Source organism: Microtus pennsylvanicus, chromosome 3 (assembly GCF_037038515.1).
Source record: "Microtus pennsylvanicus isolate mMicPen1 chromosome 3, mMicPen1.hap1, whole genome shotgun sequence".
Classification (NCBI taxonomy): domain Eukaryota; kingdom Metazoa; phylum Chordata; class Mammalia; order Rodentia; family Cricetidae; genus Microtus; species Microtus pennsylvanicus.
Window position 1 is genome coordinate 2094533 of NC_134581.1, and position 27294 is coordinate 2121826.

Here is a 27294-nt window from a genome sequence, read left to right on the forward strand (position 1 = left end):
GCTCCCTGGTTGTAGACGTGCATGACCAGTCACCTTGAGCTCCTGCCTCCATGCCCTCCCTGCCATGGTGGACTTTAGCCCTGAACCAAAATAAAGCCCGCCTTCCTCAGGCTGCCAGCCAGGTATTTTGTTGCTGGGTGAGACAGGTCTCTGATGCAGGCAGTTACCAAGAATCCTGGTTCACAGAACTTCTGCGACTGCCATCTGATGGGCAGGAGGCATTTCAAGGACAAGTCTGGGGCCTGGAGACTGATTCTCTCTGGATGTATCTAGGTGTTCAGTCGAAGAGGAGACTAAAATATGTCCCTGGCAGAGAGGTGGGTGTGTCTGGAAGACTGGCTGCGTGTGGTTTGAAGCCTGCATGAGTTGGCAAAAGTGAATATTGAGGCAGGGAGGAGTAAAGGTCTAGCTAGAAAATGGGGCTTTTCCAGCTTGAAGAGCCCAGCCACCATTCTCACAGGGATGAAGCCTGGGCCCCGGATGGTGACAGCCTAGGCCAGCGGGAAGGCTAAGGAAAAGGATATTGAAAAAAGACCTTTTTGGATGTGTAAAAATGGATTATGGAAATGGTGACACAAACCACTGAATGCTCGAAGACCCACTGAACTGTGTGAATGTCAAACAGGGCACCATGACAGGAGCTCCCTGGGTTCTGCAAGCGGAGGTGACTCAAGAGAGTCGCCTGTCCAGGACCCGGCGTGTCACCAGTGAGAGGGAGGGCTGCGGAACACAAAGGCTGACCCACTGAGCAAAGGGAAAGGGCAGACCTGGAACCATGAAGACTGCAGGGGCTTGTGGTTGGCGAAGTTGGGGACGAGCCAGGTGAGGAAAGCAGGTGAGGTAGTTACAGCTCTGTTCTCTTTCTGTCCAGGCAGTGTTAAAGGAAAGGCTGCCGTCCTGACACTGCGGCCAGGACCATGGTTTCAGCCCGCCCCAAGGACAGAGCGACACTCACGAGAAAACCACACAGACTCGGCGACTATTGCTGAACACCGTATGTCACTTTATTATTGATCACGTCCCGTCTGTCACACAAGGAGAAAGACTGGTCAGAACTAGAGGCAATGACCAATCAGCCAACGAGTTTGTGTTCTCAGTGCACACCAACTCTGACTCGGTAGGACATCTTTGTTCAGTCTCATGACTATTAAAATTGGTGTCAAGATTGTCACATCTTTAAATACAGATAGAATTCCAGAAGTACATAATTATATATATATACACAGAAAAATACAAGACTAACTTTTCCCACAATTTTTAATTTATACACTACTGTAACTCTAGGTGACTTCTGAAGACAGGTTAGGGGACAAGTCACTGGTTAGAGCAAGAAGTAGTTTGGTCCACTATTGGTGTGATGGTGTTCTGCTCCCGCCCCGTGACAACATCCCAGGACATAAGACACATGCACAGACATCCACTTGTCAACGAATGGGTAGACACCACTCAACAGACATGTATGTGCCCAGAGGGTCACCAACCACACACAACTAATAAGGCTATGATACAGCTCTGCAGCATAAATGGCCAACACTGCTGATCTAAAGTGAGCACCGTATATACACCTGAATATAAAACCACTGGAGACGAGGCGCCACTCCGAGGCTGGACATGACCACAGAGGAGTATGTACATTACTTGGAAAACAGCTGCGACAGAGTTTATTGCAATGCCCCTACAAACGTCTCTCCTTGCTCACACAGACACGGCTCTCACGGTCTCTGTGAACCACACTGGTTTCTGGCCCTTTGAAGATCCCTGCTTAAGAATTTCAAGCAAATATGTTCTATGGCTTCACCCACACATCTCTCTTCATCACTTTCAACTACATAAATGTCACACTGAATGGGACTGTAGCTTAAAGCACAAGCAGTTAGCCTAGGTCTAGGAAGTATCTTAAGTATCGCTTTTACTTAGCATAGTCAGGTTATACTGTGAAGTTTGGAGTAATATACATTAACCCTAAAGGAGCTGACTGAGTCTGAGCACTGACGAAAGTGACTGGCCTGTGCCCTGCCCGCTCTGAATTACACGGTCACTCAAGTCAGGAAAGAAAGTGGCAGAGTGTGTGGGAAGGACCCTGGGCCCAGTGACACACATCCCACAGGTCCCTTATGTACTGCTTTCAAAACCCCTAGGGCACAGTGTGAAAAACAAAACCAAACCAGCATCTGGGCTTCCCGAGATTAGGGAAGATGTGCATCGAGAAGATGCCTGGGGAGATGATTATCAGTCGGGACCAGAACTCTGGTCAGTGTGCGGCAGGAAGGCGGCTTGGAGCACTACCCTTTCCTGAGAAGTTCTCGTCAGCATGGAGAAACCAGAGGCCACCTAACCACCAGGCTCCTGAAAAACAATTCCAGGAAGCTGTTTTACTGTTGTTGACTCTGCTGCCATCTGTGGGCGCTGTGACCACTGCAGCGGGAACTCCAGTGTCTCCTCTCCACACAGGTTTGAAGGAAACCCCGCTGCGTCCTGCAGGGGGACTTACAGAGCCGCTTTTTGATCTGTCAGACAGACAGACATACACTCTAAGAGTTAAGACGAGAGTTCACCTCATCACCTCACAAAAGATTGTCTCCTTGTAATTCTACAGGGGAAGCTGCCTCACAAAGCTAAGTAGCTGATCTCACCTACTACAAACAAGAACATCTTTGTCAATGAAAACATAAGAGCCCCAACTGTTTTCACACTATCGCTTAAGACAAACAGGTGTGGGCGCTCAGACCGTGGCTCGGTTCTTGGTGCACAGGCCCTGGGGGGCTGGCAGCGGCTGTTGCTCCGCCCAGGCCTGTGGGCATCACCACGTTATTGCTTTGGTTCTGTCTCAGGCACCAGCGTGCCTCAGAGCATGGAGTTTCCCTATCACCGGAGGTCAGGACAGGAATTTGGGCTTTTCACAAGGAAACGAAAGCATTTTCCCTCCAGGTTAAGTGCAGAACATGAATTTCTAAGCACTCCGTTTACGTTGGGTTCCAGATAGACAATTTCATCCTGGTCATCCACACTGAAATCATGAATGTAAAATCACACAGTAGACTTTTCGGCTGGAAAAGAAAAGTAGCGTGTAGCAGCATGCACAAAGACCATGCATTGTCACGTCAGAACAAATGAAGTGAGCAGAGCGCGCTTTACAGGTCAGATGACGTGGCAGCAACTGGCGGGGCTGGAGGCGCAGAGCAGCCCTTCCTTGCGGCTGCGCTGGATGTTCACGGAGATGGTCTTTTCGCACAGAGGTAGCTGGAGCACGTTGTTCCGCAGCTTCTTGGTCCTCACGGGGTCCAGGTCAGCAGCGGGGCCAGGGCCTGGGGTGCTGATGCACATCTTCCACGTGGACTTCTCCTGCACCTTCACGCTGGAAAACAAGGCTTTCTGTGGGTCTAGAATGTACTTGGCGCCGTGCAGCTGGGAGCCTAGGCACAGGCTCACAAGTTTGAGGCTCTGCACAAGCTCCGCACCACGTGGAGCAGCGGAGGCCGAGGCTGGGGAGGATGAGGAGGAGTCGGGGCCTGCACAGCGCCGCGAGGAGCCTGCTGCACCTGATGGGGTCCCGCCTGAGCCACTCTGGCCGCCACCGCCCGTGCCCTGCTCGCCCGGGCTGGTCTTGTCCACCCCACCACCACTGCTAGGCTTGCTCTGGCCGCTGCCGTCACCCTCACTGCCCGGCGGCCCCTCGCTGCTGTCACGCCGGTGCCATGAGTAAGCAAAGCCGCTGTCCTTGTCCAGCCGCCTGCGGCTCTCAGAGTCATCATCGCTGGTCTCAGAGCTGCTGCAGCTAGAGCCACGGCCCTGGCTTTTCCTGCGGTGGTAGCGCTTGTGCACCGTGCCCGGCGAGGCGATGTTCATCTTCAGCCGGCTCAGCTTGGGCGGCAGGTTCTCGTCCATGTCGAACTCATCGTCGGACTCGCCCTCTTCGAAGATCTGGTTGAGCACCGGGGCACTCTTGCGGGATGTCAGGCGGTTCGTGACTGACGGCTTCCGGCGCAGCACCACCTGCGTGGACAGAGACACAGGCTTCTTGTCTTCCTCCTCCTCCTCCTCATCTTCTTCCACCCTGAACAGACACTTCCGCCCACTGGCAGCAGGCGCCAGGCTCGCGGGCGGCACAGTGGGCAGTGCTGGCCCAGCCAGCTCCGGGAGCTCGTCTTTCTTGGCCGAGTCACACAGGCCTTTGCTCCTGTGGCCATTAAGAACATTGTCAGCAGCCCGAGCAGGAGACTGTGGGACTGTGGCGTGTGACAAAGGCGTGGCAGTGAGGTCGTCCTCAAGGTCTTGGGGCACATCGATTTTTGTTGGCCATGACTGCCTGTGTGACAGAGGAAAGACAATCGTCATGTAGTAGCTGGCCTGTCCTGGAGAGACAAATAGCTCAGTGGGGAGTGTTGGCTGCCCAGGTGTGAGGACCTGGCCACCCATGGCACGTCAGATGTGACAGGCTGAGCCATCACAAGGTGGTGGACGGAGACTGGATTAGTTCCAGAATCATCGGCCAGCAATCCCTGCACACACGGCAGAGAAAACCTTGTTTCAGACAAGATGAAGATGAGGACCAAAACCTAAGGTATCCTTAACCTCCACACCCAGCCATAGCACGCAGGCCCTCACACACACAGAGCTAGAATGAAACCCACAGATGTAAAAAGCAGTCAGGTCCATCAGCAAGGATACCAGAGGGACATGTGGCAACTTCATCACACCACAGCCCCCAGAAAAGAACATGAGGTTCTCCCTAAACCTCAACACCACACACGTCTACACATACACCCATGTACACCTACACACACGCTCACACACACCCAGACACACATATATGCACAGCTGCATATATGATCTCACACACACGTATACCTTCAAACAAGCTCATCTACACACATGCACATACAAACATGTTCACATGCATGTGCTATCATCTACACATATACACATGTACACCTACATACAAATATCCAGTATACTCTCACAAATAAACACATGGACAGACTCATATGCACACATGTTCATCACATGTACTATCTACATATGTACATGTACACACATGCGCGCGTACACACACACAGACACACACACACACACACACAGACACACACACACACACACACACAAACTCTGTCTGGCTCTCATAGTGCAGATGAGATTCACCTAGTATAAATCCCCATACAGCATACTGGAGAGCAAAACTGTTAAACACTGTCTTTCAATCTGGAGGTCCCATGTGGGAGGCTGTAGAGGGCCTGAGTTCCTGACCGTCCTCTGCTGAGGATGTAAGATGTCGAGGGCATTCGCGATAGCTATTTTCATAGTGACATCTGCATTTCATACCAATTAAAACTGCAGTTGTAAAATATCTCAGCAACTTCACGGGAGGAAAAACTACTACTTGCCCCGGCCACTGCTGGAGGTGCAGAGCAGGCAGGTTTTCAGTGGGCACCAAGTGAGAAAAGAACCAGCCAGAGAGCACTGAGCGAGGCCCAGGGTAGGAGCTAAGGCACAGGACCTGCAGTCGGGCCATGGAGAAGGAGGAGCAGCATGGCAGGATGCAGGCTCAGCTCTTCTCCATCAGCTTAAAGCAAAACCCACTGAGTAGCCACACTCAGGGGTGGCCTTGGCAAATACCTGGTGAACAGTCCCACCCATGGCTGACACAGTTCGGCGTCTCACCTTTCCTGAGCATGTGACACTGGACTCACCTGTCCAAATGGTGACAACCGGGAGAGTCCAACAAGGGAAGAGCACATGTTAATGGGAGAGAAGGAAATGCTAGCGAGCACTGCAGGTGGAGCGGGAGTGTGTGTGTGCACAGAGGGGGCTGATTCCAACCCATGGCTGCTGACCCTCAGGGCGGGCTTCACTCCACCAACCAAGCCCGAGGGTCAACTTCAGGGAAGGCTCTGGTCAGTGGCCCCAACAAGAGTCCACCCTCCTCACCTCGGGAGGTCAACAGTGGTACTCGACCAAATCAGAGCTATGTGTTCCTGAGATTCCAATAGCTAATCAATCAACTGAAGTAGCTCTCTAATCTCTGAAACCCTAAATGCCCCATTTAAAAGTCTTCCAAGTAACTAAGGGAAATTCACACTGCTCTCGGGAGGAAATCTTTAAGGACCTAAGAGGTGAGGCACAGCCAGCACACAGCAGAGGAGCCTGGCGTTACCTCTGTGGAGGAAACTGTCATGGCCATGAGGGTGAGGAACCTCCTCCCTGCAGAATTATGAAGCATCAACAGACAGCTCCCTATTTCAAAACATTAACTTACTAATATCAGTGAAGGTATTTTCTCACCTAAACTGGGCCTTGATGTTGCTGGGGCTTGCAGACCTGGTCTGTATTTCCTTCTCTTGCTTTTCTCTCAGGATTCTTTCAGCGAGTAAGAAGTAAGTGGCTGTGATGTGGTTGTATCTGTTGGTTTCCAGGGCTCTGGAGAAACAAATCAAGAGTGATCAGAAGTTAAGCAGCTAAGTTTTTACAAGATTTTTTTTTTAAGTATAACCTAATGAAATCCAGTATCTGGGAAGCTTTTAAAATGAGACAAAAACACAAACTAGAGAGAACTAAACCCTGTAGTTTCTTAGGTTATTATCCAAAAGAAGCAACTGAACAAAAATGTGCGGATCAGTGAGAAAAGAGCAAACTGCAGTGTAGCTGGACTGGTATCAGCATCCAGACATAAGAGGAGGCAACAAGCGTCTAAGAGTGTGTGTATTTTCTGGAAACATGGCTGGTATGTGGAGCTGGTTTTTGCTGAGGAGGATCCTTTGCTTTCATGAGAAGAATGGACTAAAGACAAGGCCCATGCTACCTGGACAGTCCGTGAGCCAGGGTCAATCAGAATGGTGGGAAGCGTTTTTTACTTTTGCACGTACTGGCAGTTGAGGCACCGGACAGCAATGAGTGCAATCTAGAGGGTGCCGCTCTCATCCTGCGCTTGTTCATCCATTCAAACAACAAGCTCCAGGATACCACGTCAGGCCAGGCACCACGGTGGCCCTGCCACCTCCTGCAGCTGGCTGTCATGGGAAAACATCACATGACTTAGGAACACACAGCTCTGGTTTCTGGAAGCCTCTGGCTTTGTGAAACTACAGCGTGTGTGAAAAATGGTTCAAGATCACTCTGACGCATACAGGGCAGCTGGTGAGGTGAGAAACAGGGCTCGGGATCACTCTGACGCATACAGGGCAGTTGGTGAGGTGGGACAGCCTGGGGTCAAACCCAGGGAAGGGTGGGTTCTCGAGAAAGCCCCTGTCTGTGTTCAGGGGAGACCCTTTAAGACACTTAGGCCTTTAAACTCAGGAACTGCTCTCAGAATAAGCAGATTTCCGAGCATGAGCAGTCAACAAGAAGTATGAGTGGCTGGGAGCCATGTGCTTGGCAAGCTGCAGTCACCAGGGGTTTGCAAAGAGTGCAGGTCTGATACCACAGCACACGCGGCGACACACGCAACTCCAAAAATGAAAAAAAAAATAACGCTTCCTACACATCCTGACAGCGTCTGCAGAACCGGCAAGTGTCCTGCACTTGCTCAGGTTGTGGAGGTGGTGGACACCAACCAGGGGACACTCAGAAGCACCTGGGATCCTGCAGGAAACACCAAGATTAAAAGTCTGGCTTTATTTCTTCAAATCTTTATTTTTACTGTACTAAAACTACTCTAAAGGGGCGTGTCCTTTTTACAGATATGTTCTTCCCCAGAGACCAGAGCTCCCACCGGACATGTCTGCTAATAGACAACACACAAGGCCTCCATGTCAAGCCTGTGCCCACCTCTTTCCCAGGCCAGGGAACTGCGATCCACATGGTTACCTCTTTCTTGCTTCCCTGAGCTGGGGCATCTGTTTCATGAACACATTAAGTAACCTGTGGAAGGGCTCTACTATTTCCAGACAGACTGGTCCTGACTGACAGACTGTTCTGAGTTCCTGAGCAAACATGTACCGCGCAGGTTCCAGGACGCTGCAGAGGCCCCGGGGAGTAGACAACGACCGTCCTGGTGCGTACAGTGCAGCCAGAGGGACACACAGCTAAAGGATCCCACTGGAGCCACACGCACAGAGGTTGCCTGAGCCTGTCGTCATGCCCTGATCTCTGCACTTACAGGGGGACACTTCTACAGACACCAGATCCTGAGACGCTAACCATCCTATTCCATCCCACTTCTACAGTGCCTATCCACTGACACCGCCTGGCAACGGCCTACCTGTCCCCTAGAATAAAAGAAAACATGTTCGATCACGTGTGGATCCTGGAGGACAATGGCTGCCAACTGGGAAGTCCGTCTGTGCTGTGGCTTAAGTGTGGACTGTCCCCAGTGTCCTGTTCACCGTGTGCTTCCTCGGCTCCTGACCCTACCACCATGCCTTCCCCACCAGAGGTAACCACATCCCCTACACTAAAGCCCAGAATTAACTCCTTCCTCCCTGAAAATGCCTTTTGTCAGCACTCAGTCACAGTGACGAGAAAACTAAGCAGCCTGCTAGTGTCAGGAAGCCCAGACGTACTCTACAATGGCGTCCCGGTCTGCAATGTCCCCGAGAACCATGCGCTGGATGATGCTGTTGTGCTCCTCTTCTGAGAGGTTCTTGTAGGACACGAGGGGGATGTTGTACTTGGTGGCTGGTGAGGGGTCCACTCCCTGGAGCCAAGGGTGGCTCTCAATCTCTTCTAGAGAGGCTCTCCTTTTCGGGTCTCTCTGCAGCATCCGTGTGATCAGGCTGCGAAGGAAGGAAGCCCGTTACTGAAGCAAACTGTGTGCAAGGACCAGTAATGACGGAACGTCACCAACAAGCACTGTTTCTCACAGTCACAGCCATTTCCGGGTTCACTGACAAATGAGCATCTGGTGCCACTGTATTTGTAAAGCAAAACAACCTTAGCCTCCTGGTGTCCTGGTGAAGAACAGCTCCTACGATCAGATAACTGGAGATGTCAGCCTAACAACCTCAGCCTGCTGGTGTCCTCTGGTGAGGAACAGCTCCTGTGGTCAGATACTGGAGATGTCAGCCTAACAACCTCAGCCTGCTGGTGTCCTCTGGTGAGGAACAGCTCCTGTGGTCAGATACTGGAGATGTCAGCCTAACAACCTCAGCCTGCTGGTGTCCTGGTGAGGAGCAGCTCCTGTGGTCGGATACTGGAGATGTCAGCCTAACAACCTCAGCCTGCTGGTGTCCTGGTGAAGAACAGCTCCTACGATCAGATAACTGGAGATGTCAGCCTAACAACCTCAGCCTGCTGGTGTCCTGGTGAGGAACAGCTCCTGTGGTCAGATACTGGAGATGTCAGCCTAACAACCTCAGCCTGCTGGTGTCCTCTGGTGAGGAACAGCTCCTGTGGTCAGATACTGGAGATGTCAGCCTAACAACCTCAGCCTGCTGGTGTCCTGGTGAGGAGCAGCTCCTGTGGTCGGATACTGGAGATGTCAGCCTAACAACCTCAGCCTGCTGGTGTCCTGGTGAGGAGCAGCTCCTGTGGTCGGATACTGGAGATGTCAGCCTAACAACCTCAGCCTGCTGGTGTCCTGGTGAAGAACAGCTCCTACGATCAGATAACTGGAGATGTCAGCCTAACAACCTCAGCCTGCTGGTGTCCTGGTGAGGAACAGCTCCTGTGGTCAGATACTGGAGATGTCAGCCTAACAACCTCAGCCTGCTGGTGTCCTCTGGTGAGGAGCAGCTCCTGTGGTCAGATACTGGAGATGTCAGCCTAACAACCTCAGCCTGCTGGTATCCTGGTGGAAGTACAGGGATTAAAGGCATGTGCCACTTCCACCACCACCCAATGTTTTGTTTCTTATTTGAACACTCTTATAATTATTAAAAACAATCCTCCTGGGAGGGAGACATGGAGGCAACATCTCAGATCTTGGGAAAAGAAGCATCCATGTTGATTCTATAACCTGCAGGCTTTCAAATGATGTAAAATGAGACTTGTTTTTGTTTTTTAACCTGCACTTGGTGTACACCTGCTTCCTAGGGGGAATAGTAAGATCAAGAACCTAAAACCACTCCACACACACACAGAGAGCTTCCCTTGTCCTATAGTACGAAATCACCTACACATACAGCCCCCCATTTTTGACAGCCAAAAGTCAATACCACCACAACACATACAGCTTCACGTGTGCTCCAACCTAAAATCACCAGAGACATCAATATACCTCCAACCAAATATCACCACTAACACATACACACACACAGAGCCTCCTATGTGCTACAATCTACCATCACCACGACCGACACACAGCCTCCCCATGCTCCAGTCTAAACTGCACGCTCTACACCATCACTTCCTGTCATCCCACAGTAACCTGTTGAGTACACTGTGCCAAACTCACACGAGAAGTCAGCAGGAAAGCCAGGATTTGAGTACACAGGGTTGAATGCCCAAGCTGGACTCCACCTGGAAGAGACCCCTCCATCTGCCATCGCTTTCTTACAGCTGACAGGAAAAACTCAATTTATCTGGTAACTACAATCTCATGTATTTATTTAAAAATATCCTAATTTCAAACAGCCCTTTTCCACAACTGCACCTCTCACTGCACAGGCGATGGCACCATAATCCTGAAAACCCCAAGGGAGAAACCCCAGAGTGAGTCAGTGCTGGCTTCCCACGGCGGCGCACACCACAGCACAGGCTCTCCTCGGCTGCGGCAGGACGTGAGAATACAAGACAGTCAGGAGGAACCCTGCAATGCCATGCTCCTGCCAAGGACAGCCCAACCCTTTTCTAGAAACTCAAACAGTTCCAAATGGTCTTGCTTTTGCCACTGAAGAAAAAGGCAGCTGCCAGGAAAGGTCTTAACCATCACTTCTAGAGGCTGAAAAGGCAAAACGGATTTCTTGAAAATATGTGTAAGAAATAAGCAAGACTGTTTGGTGCTCTTCTGTTTGATTTCTTATCAAATATTACTGGGTGGCCCCAAACAATAACAGCAGAACAGTAATCTCATAAATTAAATGAACTCAAATCACTGCACGCTGAAGGCGTGTCAGGTGTTGGATTCGTGCTACGTGCCCATGCTTTACTTACTCCCTGCACCCTGCAGACACACGGGGCGGCACAGTGTACTTGCAGTCCATGATCATGGTCAGTGTCTCGCTGTCGTTGGCCTCTTGGAAGGGCGGCTGCCCACACACCAGCATGAAAAGGATCACACCCAGGCTCCATATGTCTACAAACGAAAGACAGCATTTAAATACTGGAGTATCTAGAAAACCAGGGAGGCTAACAAGTATTTTGTCCTTAAAGTAAAAATATACAAAACAGACTGCAAAACCTCAACAGAGCAGAGGGGTCAGTCTGACTAACAGGAGAACTAGGCCATCAGTGCCCAGGCTTCTGAGTCAAGGGACAAGGTCTGCTTTCCCCAAGACTACAGCACACCCAGCATTAAACACATTAAAGCTGTGAGTCTGGAAGGGTCAGCCTGTGGTCAGCATCATCTCCATTGTTTTCTCCTCACGCTGGGGTGGTAACTGGTCACACAGCCCGAGAGGTAAGGATGAGAAAAGTGAAGCTCAGAGACAAGAAATACGGCTGTCACACAAGCCAAGCAAGAGCCCACACTGGGTCTGACCACATTACATGGTGGAGCTGCGTCCAAGATTTAAGTTCTTAGTCTGCAAACAGTAAGAGCTGCTCCACAGAAGGGTAAGACATGGGGGCTGACAGCCTTCTATAACTCCAGCCCCAGGGGATGTGATGCCCCCTTTTGGCCTCCGAGGACAGTGCACTAATGTGCACACCCAACACACATTATTCAAAAAGTAAAACAAACTTTTTTTTTTTTTAAAGAAGAAGGAGTAAATTTGTCATTAGTATCCCAGGATTGCCCAGCTTTAGACAAACTGCTGTCCTGGCAGGACCCTGCCCATGTGAAGCTGCAAGAACTGACACCTGAGGACTCACAACAGCAAACAACTTCCTACCTCTTGTTTTTAAATAAAATACAAGCCTTTTAATTAGAAAAAAAAGTGATTTTTTTTTGGAATTTTTTTTTCAGATCAAAAAAAGGATTTAAGAAGGGCATCACAAATTAATTCATTCTAAAAATGAAAATGTACATGTGGTAATATTCTCTCTCTCTCTCTCTCTCTCTCTCTCACACACACACACACACACACACACACACACACACACACACGCACGCACACCACTTGAGGCAGCGCTCTGGATACACAGGCTCAGAGGAGAACTGACCCCACAGGGTCTGCCAAGCCATCACACCTGCTAACAGGCAGCTGCTGCTTTCATGTAAGCCTAAAACACCTAAAATAATGGAAGTTCCAACCTAAGAAAATTAAAATTTGTTAATCAAATACTATTTCCTTGGTTCAAAGGAAAAAGAAGGGCAACAAGTGAGACGCCACCATTCCTCACAACGTGGCTTTCTGGGTGTGTGGCACACTTTGCTGTGGGTGTCCTTGTGAAAAGCCACTGCAGTGAAGGCACTCACAAACATGCCTGGCCCTGCTCTCAACACGGCTGCCCTGATTTTGGGCCTCAGAGGTCTCTACTCAGATAACTTCAGTAACAGCAGTCGATTATACTTGTTCTTTAAATAGTCATTGAGAAGTATTGAAAATCTCGATTGTAATCAGACCTGAAGGTCTTTAAGGAAAATGTATGTAACTGATTTTAACTTAAACTCTGCTTGTACAACTTTTAAAAGATTTATGTGGATGTGTATGAGTGTCTTACCTGTATGTATGTATGCCACATGCATGCAGTGCCGTGGAGGTCAGAAGAGTGTGCTGGATCCCCTGGAACTGAAGTTACAAACAGCTGGGTGCCATGGCAGTCATGGAATCAGCCTCTAAACTGTCACCCACAATAAATCCTTTCTCCTCTAAGCTGCCTTGGTTGCCACGTCTCAGGACAGGCAGAAGCGTAACTAAGGCAAGGGTCATCTCCTCCAGCAAATGAACACTGTCCGTCGGCATGGTCAGAGGGGCAATGAAGGAGGAGATGGACACGAAGAGGAGACCCCACAGTCTGGCTAGAGCTCACACACGTTAGAGATGGTCATGAGCCTTGGGAAGCCAGGAGAAGCCCTAAGGCTTCAATCTGTACCGTCCCCCACTGGCATGTTTTGAGCACTTGGTCCTTAGCTTATAGTGCTATTTTAAAGGCTGTGGCACCTTTAGGAGGTTAAGTCTGGCAAAAGTTAAGTCAGTAGGAGCAGGCCTTCAAGGAGTACACCTGGCCCTGCTTTTAGGCTTACTCCCTCTGCTCTGAGCTCCACCACTGTGAGGAGCTCGTCCTGAAAGCACGACCTACAGAGATGACAGAATATAAAGGTCCCCAGGAGCAGACGTCTGGCGTGAAGGCCACTAAGGATGACACCAGGAAAATCACCTCTCACAAGTTGGAGAGGGAAGTGACATTATCTTAATAAGAATTCATTTCAGTACTATTTTGTGTTTTTCATTAAAAATTTTTATACATCTACACTATCAAGATGCAGATGACAGCCTGAGCTGAGGGGTTGGCACTCAAGGACCCACCATCCAGGGCCAGACACAGAAAGGACTCACTAGTGGGATTTTGTGCAGATTTGTCAAATAGCAAACATCCAACCAACCAAACCTAAAGATATTACTACTTCAAGGGACATTTTGACTTCAGATCCAGCTATAAAGGCTCTTGGCTAATAAACATGGAAAAATATGTGTTCATTTAGTAAATAGAAAAAAAAACCTTTCAATTCATGGTAACACATGAAAAGTGGACAGGTCTTAGTCTGATGTTACAGAGGATGGGAGTCCCACTGGCTGCTCTAAGGAGAACTAGAAATACAATTTCCAAATGAGTCCTGAAGTCTCCATGCTATACACACAGTAGGACTATCAGTCACAACACAGATAAAGGATGCTGATTCTCAGGCTGGTGTAGAGTTTATATTAGAAAGACTTTTTTAGGCAGGCTACCAAAAGATCAAAATGAAAACAAGAACAACAAAAGAACACACTAATTTTTAAAAAAATCATATCTAAAATAAAGACTAGAAAGTAATAAAAATGGGAAGAATGGAAGGTTTAAGGTAAAAACCTCTATTTTTCTCAAGCTTTCTTTTAACAGAATCAGTCACGAGTCAATAAATCAACAGAACCAGAATGGTCTACACCACTGTCAGTGAGACAGCAGCACCCACACCACCACCCACAGCAGCTGAGAGCTACACCCTTCTGACCAGTGTCAAAGACACCCAGGGCTCTTTTCAGAACTCTGTGGATCCTGGGGGCCTACGATAAATGCCAGGTCCCTTGTTTCTCGTATGATAATCTGCAACCTACCTGCCTGTGATTTACCACACTGAATTCCTATTTACCCAGCAAGAACTACTGGTCTGCATCCAAAATCACCTGGAGTGCTGGTTACTGAAGACTCTTTCCTACTCCAAACAAGGTTTGTGGTTAGTCCCAAGGATACCAGGGCTAGCGCACACATCAACTATCGGGTTATTTCAACAGATTGCTAAGAGTTAAGCTGAGTCAGGGCCGCAGCTCAGGGGTAAGGTACCAGGCATATGCAAAGCCCTGGGTTTGATCCCCAGCACCAAAGGCAAAGTCAAAGAGGGTGGAGGAACCCAGACAGGCTCTTCACAAAGTCAATAATCTGTCTCTGTCCCCTTAGTTTCGGCCATTCTCTAGTCTGAAGATGGTTTCAGGGGGAAACAGAGCCAAAAAGAATGTGTCCATTCCAGCCTGCTTCTCCATATCTCCTTTCCAGCAAGACCTGAATGCACAGAAATGCTCCTTAAAACTAAAAACCAGTGCCACCTGAGCTAAGCTAAGGACTTTGCCCCAAACTGTCCCCATCTGCAGCCCGGCCTCTCTCACGGCACTTCTACCTGGGTCTAAGCTTAGCAAACAGCACTGACCACTACTCTACAAGTCTGCTACCTGCTTAAATTCTCAAAGTGCTCCCCCATCTTCCCTGAGGTCCCTCACACTGCCCTCCAGCCTGGAGACCTAGCACCAGGAAATCTCAGCTATGGGTTGCCATTACAGTTTTCTACCACTGTGCTGAGGGCTCTGAATACAGGACACATCCCCTGCACCTAGCTGAGCCTGCTACTGGGGTGAACCTAAGATCATGGACAAGACAGTTCTGCAAATACTGTGGGAAAGGTAGTCCCAGACTGCAGGGGCAGGCAGTACCTATTCCTAGCCTCCAAAAAACACCAAAGAGAAGGAGTCTAAGAAGTCTGCAGCAGATGGAGGGGGGTGAAGTTTGCTGTGGTCAGCTGCTTACTGCCTTGTGCAAACTTGTTTGCTCAACTGAAATGGAAAAGTTCAAGAAGCCAAAGAGTTATCAGCCACACTGTGAGCACATGTGCGTGCACACACACACACGTGCACATACACACACACACAACGCACACTCACGCACACACATACACACCCCTACACCAGGCAGGCAGCAGATACCAACTCAGCATCCCCTCACACCCACTTTACAACCTACTGCTGTCAGGAAACAACTCCATAAAATGAAGATGAGATTGCTAGCCCTAAAACAAAAACAAAACCACAGCTCAGTTATTGCTTTTCGTATGGCTTCACGAGAGGAATGCGCTGCCAGGGCAACTTATCCAGCTTTCTGAGCCTAATCCTTCCTTCCACCACTTCTCTGGTAAGTTCTTGGTGAGATCAGCTGCCCCTGGCTACAGAGCAGAACTGGGGGTGCGGGTGACAATCTCTACAGAAATGAAAGGGGTAAAGAAGGCAGCCTCAACATAGTCTGTGTTCTTGGAGACGGGGAGTCTCTACTTGTGATGGGGCAATCTGTAGGATCCCCTCAAGGGACTCACAGATCAATTTCTCCATAACAAGAGAAATAAGAATTATTTCAAATTTTAAAGCAAGTAATTGCTTCAAAGATTAAGAAAACTCAGATGAGAAAAACAGCTATTTTCTACAAAAATATAATTATAAAACATTTTTTAAATCCAGGATAACGGACCATCTTTGTATGTATGTGTGTGTGTGTGTGATACTACCATGTGGAGGGAACTGATCCCATGCTCATGAACCAGGAAGGAGTCAGGTAGTGCTGGTGGCTGTTCTGACTACTCTCATTCCCCTTCTTCAAAGGAGACAGCAAAGTTAGAGCAAACACAGGCCACCCAGGTACATCACCGGACAAAGTCCACCCGAACGCCTGATCATCTCCAATTCTTTAACTCACCAGAACAACTCCTCACGGTACTCCTAAAGACTATGGTGAAGAATCAGTTAGTTACAAATTCATACCTTACAAAATTAGATCTTTGAGGGCTGAAGAGATGGCTCAGGGGTTAAAAGCACTGACTGCTCTTCCAGAGGTGTTGAGTTCAATTCCCAGCAACCACATGGTGGCTCACAATCACCTATAATGAAATCTGGTGCCCTCTTCTGGCCTGCAGGCAGGATACTGTATAAATAAATAAATAAGTCTTTAAAAAAAATCTAAATCTTCGATGACTACGTCCCTTTTACTAGCCCTAGGGGAAAATATCTAGCTACCACTCAATGTTGTTGTAGAACTGATCTCCAAAGTCTAAGGTGCCGATATTCATGGAAGTAAAAAGCATGAGCCAAGGGCACGGGCACATGCCTTTCACGGTGTGTCAGTGTGGATGCTCTCCAGGGAGGAACCACTGCAGAACGCTGTCGTCACACAGTGACTTCAAACCCCCACAGTGCACTGCAACATAACCGAAGCACACAAAACCGCCCTTTCAAGAGCATGAAGCAGGCTGCCATTTCTGCGGGGCAGGCAAAATTGGCCGTCAAGAGTGCCATGCTAGGTGGGTGTGGACTCTTAATGAGACAGGCCGCCATTTCCAAAGAGGTACCTTGATTCTATGGTTCCACCAAAAATGAGTTTGGGTTGTCCCATTCAACTGAACTTACAATATGAGTATCCCTGTCAGTTCTTGCTATTCTCAGTTTAAAAAAATGACAGCCAACCTAATAGGTGTGGTTTTCAGCTTGAATTTCCTGAGTGGCAATGGAACAGAGTACCTAGGTGTGTTCGCCTGGCATCAACTCTGGTTTGTTTGTTTGTTTGTTTGTTTGTTTTTAGATACAGGGTTTCTCTGTGTAGCTCTGGCTATACTAGAACTCACTCTGTAGCTCAGTCTGGCCTTAAACTCAGACCCGTCTGCTTTGCCTCCCAAGTGCTAGGATTAAAGGTGGTGGTGCCTTTAGCCATTTTTAAGTTAGGCTGCCTTTTATTACTGTCATAGTTTTGAGCCAAAATGTTCCTGTATAGCCCAGACTGGCCTCCAGCTCATGGTCCCCTGCTTCAGACACCATGCCCAACTGGGCTGAGAGTGTCTGATACATTCTGGAAACAAGTTCTTTAATAGATAAGTGACTTTTTCTCTTACTCATGCTTTTTGTTGTGACATCTAAACACCTCTAGCTAAGCTGAGCCTGCAAACATCTCCATGTTCCTTCTAGGAGTTCTCTAGGTTGACATTTGGTCTCTGAGCTGAGCTTACACAGACGGTGTCTGCAACCATACTGAGAAATTATCTTTCTCCACTGACTGACACCTTTCTTCCTGGAAAGCAGCTGACTATGTGTGTGTCGTGTCGTTTATGGACGCTCCACTCTCTCCTGTCACTGTGTTTTCCTTCACAGTCTTCATCACTAAAGCTTTATACTACATCCTGAATACTACGATCAATTGTAAGATTAAATGTTCTCTTCTACTATGCCCATTACATAAGTTAATGAGGTCCTTTTCATCTGCTCAGAAAGGCCAAGTATACATTAATGCTCACCTTCCCCTTAAATCTTCATATACAAACCCTTAGTTGAACTAGAATTCATTTGACAGACTGCAAACCAAGGGGGTCTGTCATCCCTTATTCCCCAAATAAACTATCCTTACAGTCAGCTTTTGCAGGATATTTGATCACACTGTGTGAAGGACACCTTCTGACTGTGTTAGTAAGATGTTAAATGGTCAACAGCTTGGCAGAAAGTAATAGGCAGCACTTCTGATGAAAGAGAAGAACTCTGGGAAGAAGAGAGTGGAGAGAGATGCAAAACAAGTCGAATATACAGAATGGAAAAAAGGTAAAATCCATGTGGCAAAATATAGATTAATAGAAACAGGTTAATTTAAGTTATAGGAGATAGCTGGGAACATGCCTAAGCTAAAGGCCAAGCTCTCATAATTAATAATAAATCTGTGTCATTATTGGGGAGCTGGCAGTCCCAGTCTGACTACATTTGGTATTCCAACACTTGGCATGACCTCACAGAAGAAGTCACACCAGCCAGCACCACAGTCACAGCCTGGGCCTCTCCACAAGCATGACAGGTGGCTGTGGCTCACAGGGACTCTGGAAAGTGGGTTCAGCAACTTCCCAGAGTTGGGATGGCTAGATCCAGCTAGGACGGTTAGGTGTGGCGACCACTGGTGCCCATGAACCTTAAGGGGGCAGAGTGCCTAAACAGCTCATGCTTAGAAATGAGCTTAGATGCTGAAGAAAGAAAAGAATATGGGCACAGATAGAAAAATAAATAATTTAAAATAATAAGGGAAATCTTTAAAGAAAGAATAAAGTATTATAAAAAGAAGCCATGTAAGGATGAAAATACACAGGGGTCTGGACCCTGGATGGTGCCTTGTTGACTGAAATTTTTAAATGCTAATGAACAAAAACACGCCAGCTGCTGAGAGATATTGGACTGTGGGAAAAAACTACTGAGTTAAATCAGTCTATATATTTCAAGAATGTCTTAACTTCAAAGTGGAAATCAGAAAATGTGTGGCATGGGGGGAGAGGTTATAACTTTGCTTTCACAGGAAATAAAGAGCTATGAATTCCTTCAAAATTAATAAAGATCAGATTTGATCAGGGGAGACCACCAGAAAATCTTGGCTGCAGACATGAAGGAAGAGACCGGGAAAGACTACAAGGCAGGTGGCGTGTGAGCTGAGCCCTTGACGTGGGGACAGCTCAGAGGCTGAGGGAGACGGGACAGATCTTATCAGCTAGAGTCCTCATGATTTATTACATGCCATCCTTTCATACAGCATGGCTGGAAAGTTACATTACAGTTGGTTATTCAGTCCAAACAGACTTACAAAGTTGACAGATGCCTCTTCCCCGATCAAACACAGAACAAAAACTTATCTTTAGTTGACCTGTATACACTGCACATTCTATATCTGTTAGTGCGGGCATGTATGTTACCTCTAGAAGCTTGTATGTTTTCAGAAAAAAAGCCCAGACACCAGTGAAGACAAGCAGCCCAGGTGACCCAGACTCACAATGCCTTTGCTGCAGTTTCCTCAAAAATATGCACCTAGGACAGCTTCAAAGTTGTCAGCCTCACGGACCATGCCAATCGGGACACGAGCTCTATTTCCCCATCACACAGAGACTGAACAGAAAATGATACAGCTAGCTCTCCCAGGACTTGACCATTATCTCAGTTTTCTCAGGGTTCCCTAAAGACATCATCATCCCCAGACAACAACAAGTAATTTTAAGAATATAACGCCCACATTCCCAAGAGGTGGGGTGGGTGATTTCTGGTTGTTCAGGGAATGTTTGCCCTTGTTTGGGGAGGAGATAGTTTCAAGTTGTTTCTGGTCACGGTCAGGGAAAAAAAAACTAAGCAAAGGTTAGATTTAGGGATCTCTTTCTAAGAAGAAAATGGGGGGGGGGTATAGGAATGATAGAATAAAAGGGTAGATTTTTAAATCTACTTTTAAATTCAAAATCAACTATTAATCTCAAATATTTTACATTGGTATGGATTTTTATATATGATACAAATTTAAGAATTTTTTGTTAGAACATACTGCATATATGTTTCTACTCTTGTTTAAGGTATTTTTATATATTGATACAAGTTTAAGGTTATTTTTGTTAGAACATACTGCATATATGTTTCTACTCTTTAAAGGATTATACCTATGCCACTCAATTAAAAATCTAATGTAAAGTTCTAATCCTTGAAAGTTATTTAGGATAATAAGAAATGCACATTAGTAGTTAGTCATCTATAACAATTAAATCTGTGGCCATGTTAGGTATGTTTTCATGATCAAGCAGATATATTTTAGATAGAAGGTCTCCAAACACTTAAGAGACCTAAAGAATATGGCATTTAAGATGTTAAGATGTTTTAATAACACATGGCTTTTCCTGACAGTGAGACAAATCTGTCCCTAGAAGCAACAATTTACTTCAAAAAAGAATTAGGGGCATCAAAGAACCTACATACAGAGTTTGCTTTTATTGTGGCAAAGTCAGCCACCGGGCAAGAACCTGCCCTTCACTCAACTGCTGACAGTGTGCTGTCCAAACTGGGCAGCAGGACACAAAAAAAGGTGACTGTCATATTTTGCCAAGATAAGGCAGGGCAGTCCTTAAAGGATTCATTCCTGCTTCACAAAAATGTCAGTCAGAAAGTCTCGGCCTGTAGGCTCAAGATGGACGCCCCATCCTTGCAGAGGAACCGTGGGTGACTGTCCAGGCAGCCAGCTGTCTCTATCATTTCTGTAATTTTGCAAGTTGTTTGTTCTGTACCTCCTGGTCACTCAGGTAACAGTATATCCTCCTTTGGTCTCTGATGGGATTGAAGTCTACATAGTTATAGTCACAGCTTAAATTCACAAAAGAGAAGTAAAATGTGTAAGTTTAGAGACATAAAAACTTAAATTACTTCTCTAAAAAAATGTTTTATGGTCTAAAAAGATATTTTTAGGAAGGTAATACAAACTATGATAGAACGTGGGTTAGGTATAAAAAGTTGGATTCATCAAGGTAGAATAAATAGAGTATTTACTCCAAATTTGCCAAATATCAATGGACTAGACATTGTAAATAGAATTCTTATCTGACAACTGTTCTTATTGTAAACAGTTTTACTATTTTGGAGTTAAAACCTTTCCTTTTTATGTAGACAAAAGGGGAAATGTTGCAGGATATTTGATCACACTGTGTGAAAGGTACCTTCTGATTGGTTTAATAGAGCTGAATGGCCAACAGCTAGGCAGGAGAGAATAGGCGGGACGGGAAGAGAGGTGGAGAGATGCCAGAGAGATGCTGAACAAATCAGATGTAGAATGTGAGAGAGGTAGAACCTACACAGCAAAATGTAGATTAATAGAAACTGGTAGATTTAAGTTTGAAGAGCCTAAGCTAAAGGCCAAGAAAGCCTTTCCCAAAGAAAGTCCGTCTATGGATGCAGATGCAGAGGAACCCTCATGGGCCACGGTCCCCACTAAAGGGCCACAGGCAGACACATATATTCACCAGGCTGTGCACCAAGATGCCATCAGAGTGAGGCCTGGGAGGTCCTTGAGCACTGCACTCCTCCCAACTCCTGCCCATAGGAAGCTCTCCTCAGGGTCTCCACACCACCTACCAGCCGAAAGCTGTAAACAGGGAAACATTCGGCTTGCTAGCATTTTATGTAAAATAACTGCAAATCTGTAAGAGATTCTAAATGACAGCCATGAACAAAACAAACAAAAAATGTGGTTTGTCCATTTTAGTTACCAAGAACTATGGGTTTTATTTGTTGTTTCTTGTTTTTCAGCTCCTGGTACCCTGGTAAATTAAGGCCAACTCAAAAGGTATGAGCAGGGAGTGGTGTTGCACACTTAGAATTCAGCACTGGAGACTGAGCAGGAGGACAGAAGTACAAATACCAGCCTAGACTACGGGGTGAGATTCTGCTTTTAAAAAGGAAAGAAAAGGAGAAGGAAGTTATATAAGCAGGTCTCCAGTGAACAGAGTGACTGACAGTTTAGGAGTCTGAGCATCCTCACCCCATCTGCGGCAGCCCCTGGACCACATGATGGCTCTCTCTCCCTCCCTTAACAATGCTAGAGAGTCAAAGGTTAGCCATAGGCTACTCAAATTCTCTAACAGTTAACCCCGACTCCCCTAATTCATGCTATCATTTTGATATTGAAGTTAGATAGTCAGTCGTAGCAATTTGTATAAGTTATTTTCTTATAATTCGATAACAGTTCTGCCTGTATTGGACAAACAGCAAAGTACCCACTGAGCACAAAATTAAGACTGATTAGTAACTGGGACTCTGCCCCCTCATGGAGTCATCAGTTTGGCTGGTCCCACCGTGCTAACTGAAAGTACATTTGCAAGGGCTGACTGCAAATGTCCTCAGATGAAGCAGAAAGCAAGCCAACACCTCAATGCCTCCCTGTGACAGCCAAGTCCAGTTAGCAAATGGTGTTCTTTAACAGAAAGGCTCTTTTGCGAAGTACCTGAAAAGCAGAGAATCACTAAAAGCCCCAAACCAAAAAGAAAACCCCAGGGTGGAGCTGACTTACACTTTATGTGCTTTGTTCACACCACTGATCCTGGTGTTCTGATGGACTCCTTGTCTTCTAAGAATCTGTCCCACCAATGTCAGTCCCTGGTACACAGTGACGGATCATACCATCTGGGCCTTCCCTCCATCTACTGAGCTCTCAGCCCATGGTGGGTCTTCTGAATCTTAGCAAATACTTCAAGATCCAGTGAAGGGCTGGTGCATATAAACTTAGTTAATAAAACCAAATGAGTTTAAAAACATACATCAGACGTGCTGACCACTTCTTCCAAGTCCATGACACCACATGCAGACTGGTTGCTGACCTCTTCAGGAACAGCTTTGTCTTGGTGCAAATTTCCCTCAGCATCTCCTACCCAAATCACAGCTGGGTAATTTAAACTACAGTAAGAAAAGGGGTGGAGGTAGAGAGATGGTGCAGTGGTTAAGAACACTGGTTGTACTTTCAGAGGACCTGGGTTCAGTTCCCGGTGCCCATACATTCATTGGTCCATAACCATCTGTAATTCTAATCCCAGGTTTTTCGATGCCCTCTTCTGGCTTCCACAGGCACTGTACACATGTGGCAGACATGCACACAGGCAAAACACCCAAACCCCTTCACCTTCTGTATTCAATGTCTCCACTAGCCCTCCTTTATTTTCACCACCACAGAAACATGCCCACTGCCTTGGCTCCAGGAGAGGACTTCTACTCTCAAGTCTCTAGACACGGAGCCACAAAAGCTGTCTTACTACAGTTTCTGCCTCAAGTTTCAGAGGCTAACATGATTCTAAGTTACATTTTAGGGACATTATAAAACACAGAATGTATCTGTGTGCACTTGTGCAGCAGGGAGAAATGTCCATGTGGAGGCAGAGGACAGCCTCGGGTGCTGCTCCTCGGGTGCGGGCACTGTGCTTATTCCTTCTCAGACAAGGCTCTCACTAACCCAGAGTCACCAAGGAGACTAGGCTGGCCTCAGGGATCCGCCTGTCTCCAACCCCTTAGCGCACACACTAACACATCTGACTTTTAAAAACGTGAATTCTGGGGATGGAACTCAGGTCTTCTAGCCATCTTGCCAATTGAGCTATCTTTCTAATCCTTAGTCATAATTTAAAAGCAACAAAAACAAAAATCTTACCAATAAAACCTGGGTAAATCAGTGTTTTAAAACCCAAGGGAATTATACAGGTGTGTGCAGTAAAGGAAGATGGGAGTGAGAAAGGAAAAGGCTGGTGAAGACACACTAGCTGTAAAGAAGCTCTGCACCTGCTCTTGCTCAAGCTCAACCACAGCCAGCACAGACAGGTGAGCGGCTGACTGAGCGACAGCAACCACACCACTCAAAGAAGTAAGAGACCTCTGCAAGGCCATCCTCAGCTACATAAGTCAGTCTAGAGCCAGCCTGGGCTACAGGATACTTCATTTCAAAAAACAGAAAGAGACTTTACAAGCCAGCTTTTCTTTGTCAAAGGCTTACATTTCACACATAGATAGTTTTTAAGAACCAACAACAGAAAGCACAGACCCTCTCTTACCACCTCATACTCAGAAAGCGGAGGCAGGAGAATTCTGAGCTGGAGGTCAGCCTGGACTACATACCAAACCCATCTCAACAAAAGGTGTATGTGTGGGGTCACTGTTTTGAGCACGTGACCCAAATGAAGACAAGTCCATCTGCACCTATACTCATTTCTGAGTTAAAACGGTTGCTGCCTGTCTGTTCTGAAAATGATTCTGAAGTTTTGGCCTCCCCCGTGTCCACAGTGATAGGAAGAGAAATATGGGGTGCAGAGGTTATGACCTTTAACTTCTGAAACCCACTTTCATCTCACGAGTCCTGGGGTTTCAGAGCACCTGGTCAGGACAATATCCAGTTTTACGTAGCACTAGGGGTTGAAACCAGGGCCTTGTGCATGTTGGGAAAGTGCTCTACCAACTAAGCTACACTTTTTAACACAAAGACGAGTCAACTATGAAATAAACACCAGCGCTTTATTTCTCAAAGCGGAAGAGAGATCCCAGCTTTAGAAGCTGATCTAGTACGCCTATGTAAACAACTCCTGAACTAAAATACAACTAAAACCAGCATGTGGGAAAACATGTGAGCAAAGGTCCCGGGCTCACCCTTTCTCCCCATTTTCCCAAGGCAGCCAGCATTGTAGAAATTCCCCGAGGGCAGGTTCCCAAAGTAGACAGCACCTTAAATACTCTTTCTCCCACAGCAGAGGCAGCCAGGAACTAAGGCCAAATGTCCCCATGGGACAGCAGCCTCAGCACAGAGCAAGGCATTCTGGGCCTCTCCAGAAGAGGAAGCACTGAAGCAATTATGTCAATGTCTGCAGGGCTTCAGTGTCCGGAGCTGCAGGCGGTAACAGAGCCCAGGGACTGGCCATGCAGGGTCTCCACTAGGGAGTAGTAAGGGCCTCACAGACCTGCTGACATATGGGGAGAATCCTAGACAAGATTATTCTGTTCCAGGCAAAAGAAAAGGAGATGAGAAAGTCCAGAAACAGACTTGGGCCCAGAGTGTGGTCAATAGCAGTGATTACAGCAGAGCCAATCAGAACACCTAACAAAGACATCGAGTCAGGAGGGCACAGGAAACCAATCCTGAAAGTTGTGCTGACTACAGCTCAGGCTGGTCTCAAACACAGCACTCCAATCCTAGGGACTACAGGCATGAACCATGATGCCCAGAAGCAGTCCAGTTTTGTTTCTGACTGAAAGATGAAGTCTCTAAACAATACCCAGGATCTAACACATTTTACAAGAAATGGATCACATTGTTTCCACATGACTGGTGACTGCCTGATCCAGCTTCAACCCAGATCCAGGAATCCCCTCCCTGTGAACGCCTGCCTTCACCAACTGATTATACAGAGGCTCAGGGAGACACACATACATACAGATTCACAACAACACAGGCCATATCCTCCATGTAGAGAGACAGGTGTCATGTGGTGTTTCCCCGTGAGCAGAAGATCAAAAGCAGAAACGGACACTGGCACCGCTCAGAACTCAGTGTTTTACCCATACCTGTGTGCAGTTCTGATGCAATTTTATCACAGGCAGACACAGAAGTCTCATCATAAGGGCCCTCCCTGCCTTGTGTTGCCAAGCTACCCACCACCACCTTTAGCCCCATGCAATCACCAACGTGCCCCTACAATTTCACTTCAAGAGAATTACATTATAGAGTCTACAATGTTCTGAGAGGAGGTGAAGTTTTCTTGTTTACTTTTGTTAGAGACAATTCACTCCGTAACTAAAGCTGGCTTAAATTCCTCATCCTCCTGCCTCTCCCTCCCTAGGGATAGAATTAAAGTATGCACCTCCTGACCCTGAAAACAGACTCAAGTCACGTCAGCAGTGGGCATCTTTTATTGCTGCACATACCCATGGCGTGGTGGTACAGCTGTCCTTACACTGGTGGACTTGAGGGTCCACGTGAGCACAGCTGTTTTCTCTGGGGCACACCAGGCCGCATGGGTGAGGGCACTGGGAAAGAGGATGGGATGGCATCTAGAGGACACACTGAATCCGCCACACAGTAAGTCCCCAACCCGGACTCCCACTTAGGTGCACACCCTGCTCTTCTTGACCCACTCGGAGACCACAACACCAAGACAACATATTCACAGGTAAACTGTTTGAAAATCTCAGAAACAACCAGTCTCCCCACAAACCCAGGAAAATGAATGTAAGAAGAACCGAGGTCCCAGAGCACAAGAATAAATACCCGGGCCAATGCCCTTAGCAGTGCTCACAGACAAGTGAGGGCACGGAATCAGCGACAAACACACCAGACTGGGCACTGCAGAGGCAAAAGGATGGCAGAGATGATCTAAAAGTTAAGAGGAAAATTAATTAGAATGTGTTTCTATATCCAGCAAAAGTATCACTGTGAGTACATTTTTAGATAGATTTAAAAAATTTTGCAAATCCTCCATAAAAGGATGAAAAAACAAAGAAATATGAAAAGAGAAACAATCATTCAAGTGAAGGACAGGAAGTCAAGACAGTTATGAAAATAAGTAAAAGTAACATCAGCCAAACGGAAGCAACTCCAAATCCCACCACTGACGTGTCCTAGCTGCAGGGGAAGAGAACTACTCCAGACACAAGAACTCTGGGTGCTGAGAGCAAAGCCAATGAAGAAAAACCAACTGCACAGACTGCAAACAACTGGGAAAGAAACCTGGGTAACCTATCAAAACCGGGAAAGAGGACATGTAAGAGAACACACACACACACACACACACACACACAAGTAGATTAAAATATTCCAGCAATACCCATAGACTAAATTCAGCTCCTTAAAACAGACTCACAGATTATATGTGAAAATAAAAGCTTTATATTACTGGAAGGGTATGAACCTAAACACCAATAACTAAACTACAGGTGACTAAGCAGAACTGAGGGATAGCTGAATAACCAAACAAGTTGTTTTTATATTAGTTTATTTCATGGGAAATAAACTTGTAATTCAAACTTCACGGTTTCAAAACAGCATGCACAAAGCAGAAGCTGATCACAACAGAATCCACAGACCAGAGTGGGAACAGCATCGTTCCTTTGGGAAGAGACAGCGGTTACAAAGGAACAGGTCACAGGATGAACAATCTCATGTATAAAGTTTCTTCACCCAAAACACAAACACATCAATCACACGGGGAACACTCAGGTCACCACTGTAAGAATCACTATGATCAAGCCAATGGGGAAAAATCCAAAAGTATTTCCAAAGCAGAACGCAACTGGGTACATCTGTTAACTTCAATGAACTAAAATTAGATATTAAAAATCAATAAGCAAAATTTATGCCCTTTGAGTTAAAAAAAGAACTCATTCTAAATGGCTTTAGAGCATAACAGGAAATCAAACAGTGAAGACAAGCACGGTCAGGAGCAGTAACTCCACAGGGAGATGCTCGGGAGGGGCAGAGGCTGCAGCAGAGGCAGCACCTGTCTAGTGCCTACTAGAA

General features: G+C 46.9%; 1 protein-coding gene across 3 annotated transcripts in view; it reads right to left on the reverse strand.

The window, feature by feature from the left end:
* Positions 1 to 980: 980 nt before the first annotated feature.
* Snrk (SNF related kinase) overlaps positions 981 to 27294 on the reverse strand; it is a 47985-nt gene continuing 21671 nt past the window's right edge. For all 3 annotated transcript variants that reach the window (XM_075964072.1, XM_075964074.1, XM_075964073.1), the window contains 4 exons: positions 11026 to 11167; positions 8496 to 8708; positions 6280 to 6414; positions 981 to 4306 (listed from right to left, as the gene is read on the reverse strand). In XM_075964072.1, coding sequence (XP_075820187.1) covers positions 3139 to 4306; positions 6280 to 6414; positions 8496 to 8708; positions 11026 to 11167 — 1658 coding nt within the window. In that variant the 3' untranslated portion in view covers positions 981 to 3138. The remainder of the gene's footprint in view (positions 4307 to 6279; positions 6415 to 8495; positions 8709 to 11025; positions 11168 to 27294) is intronic.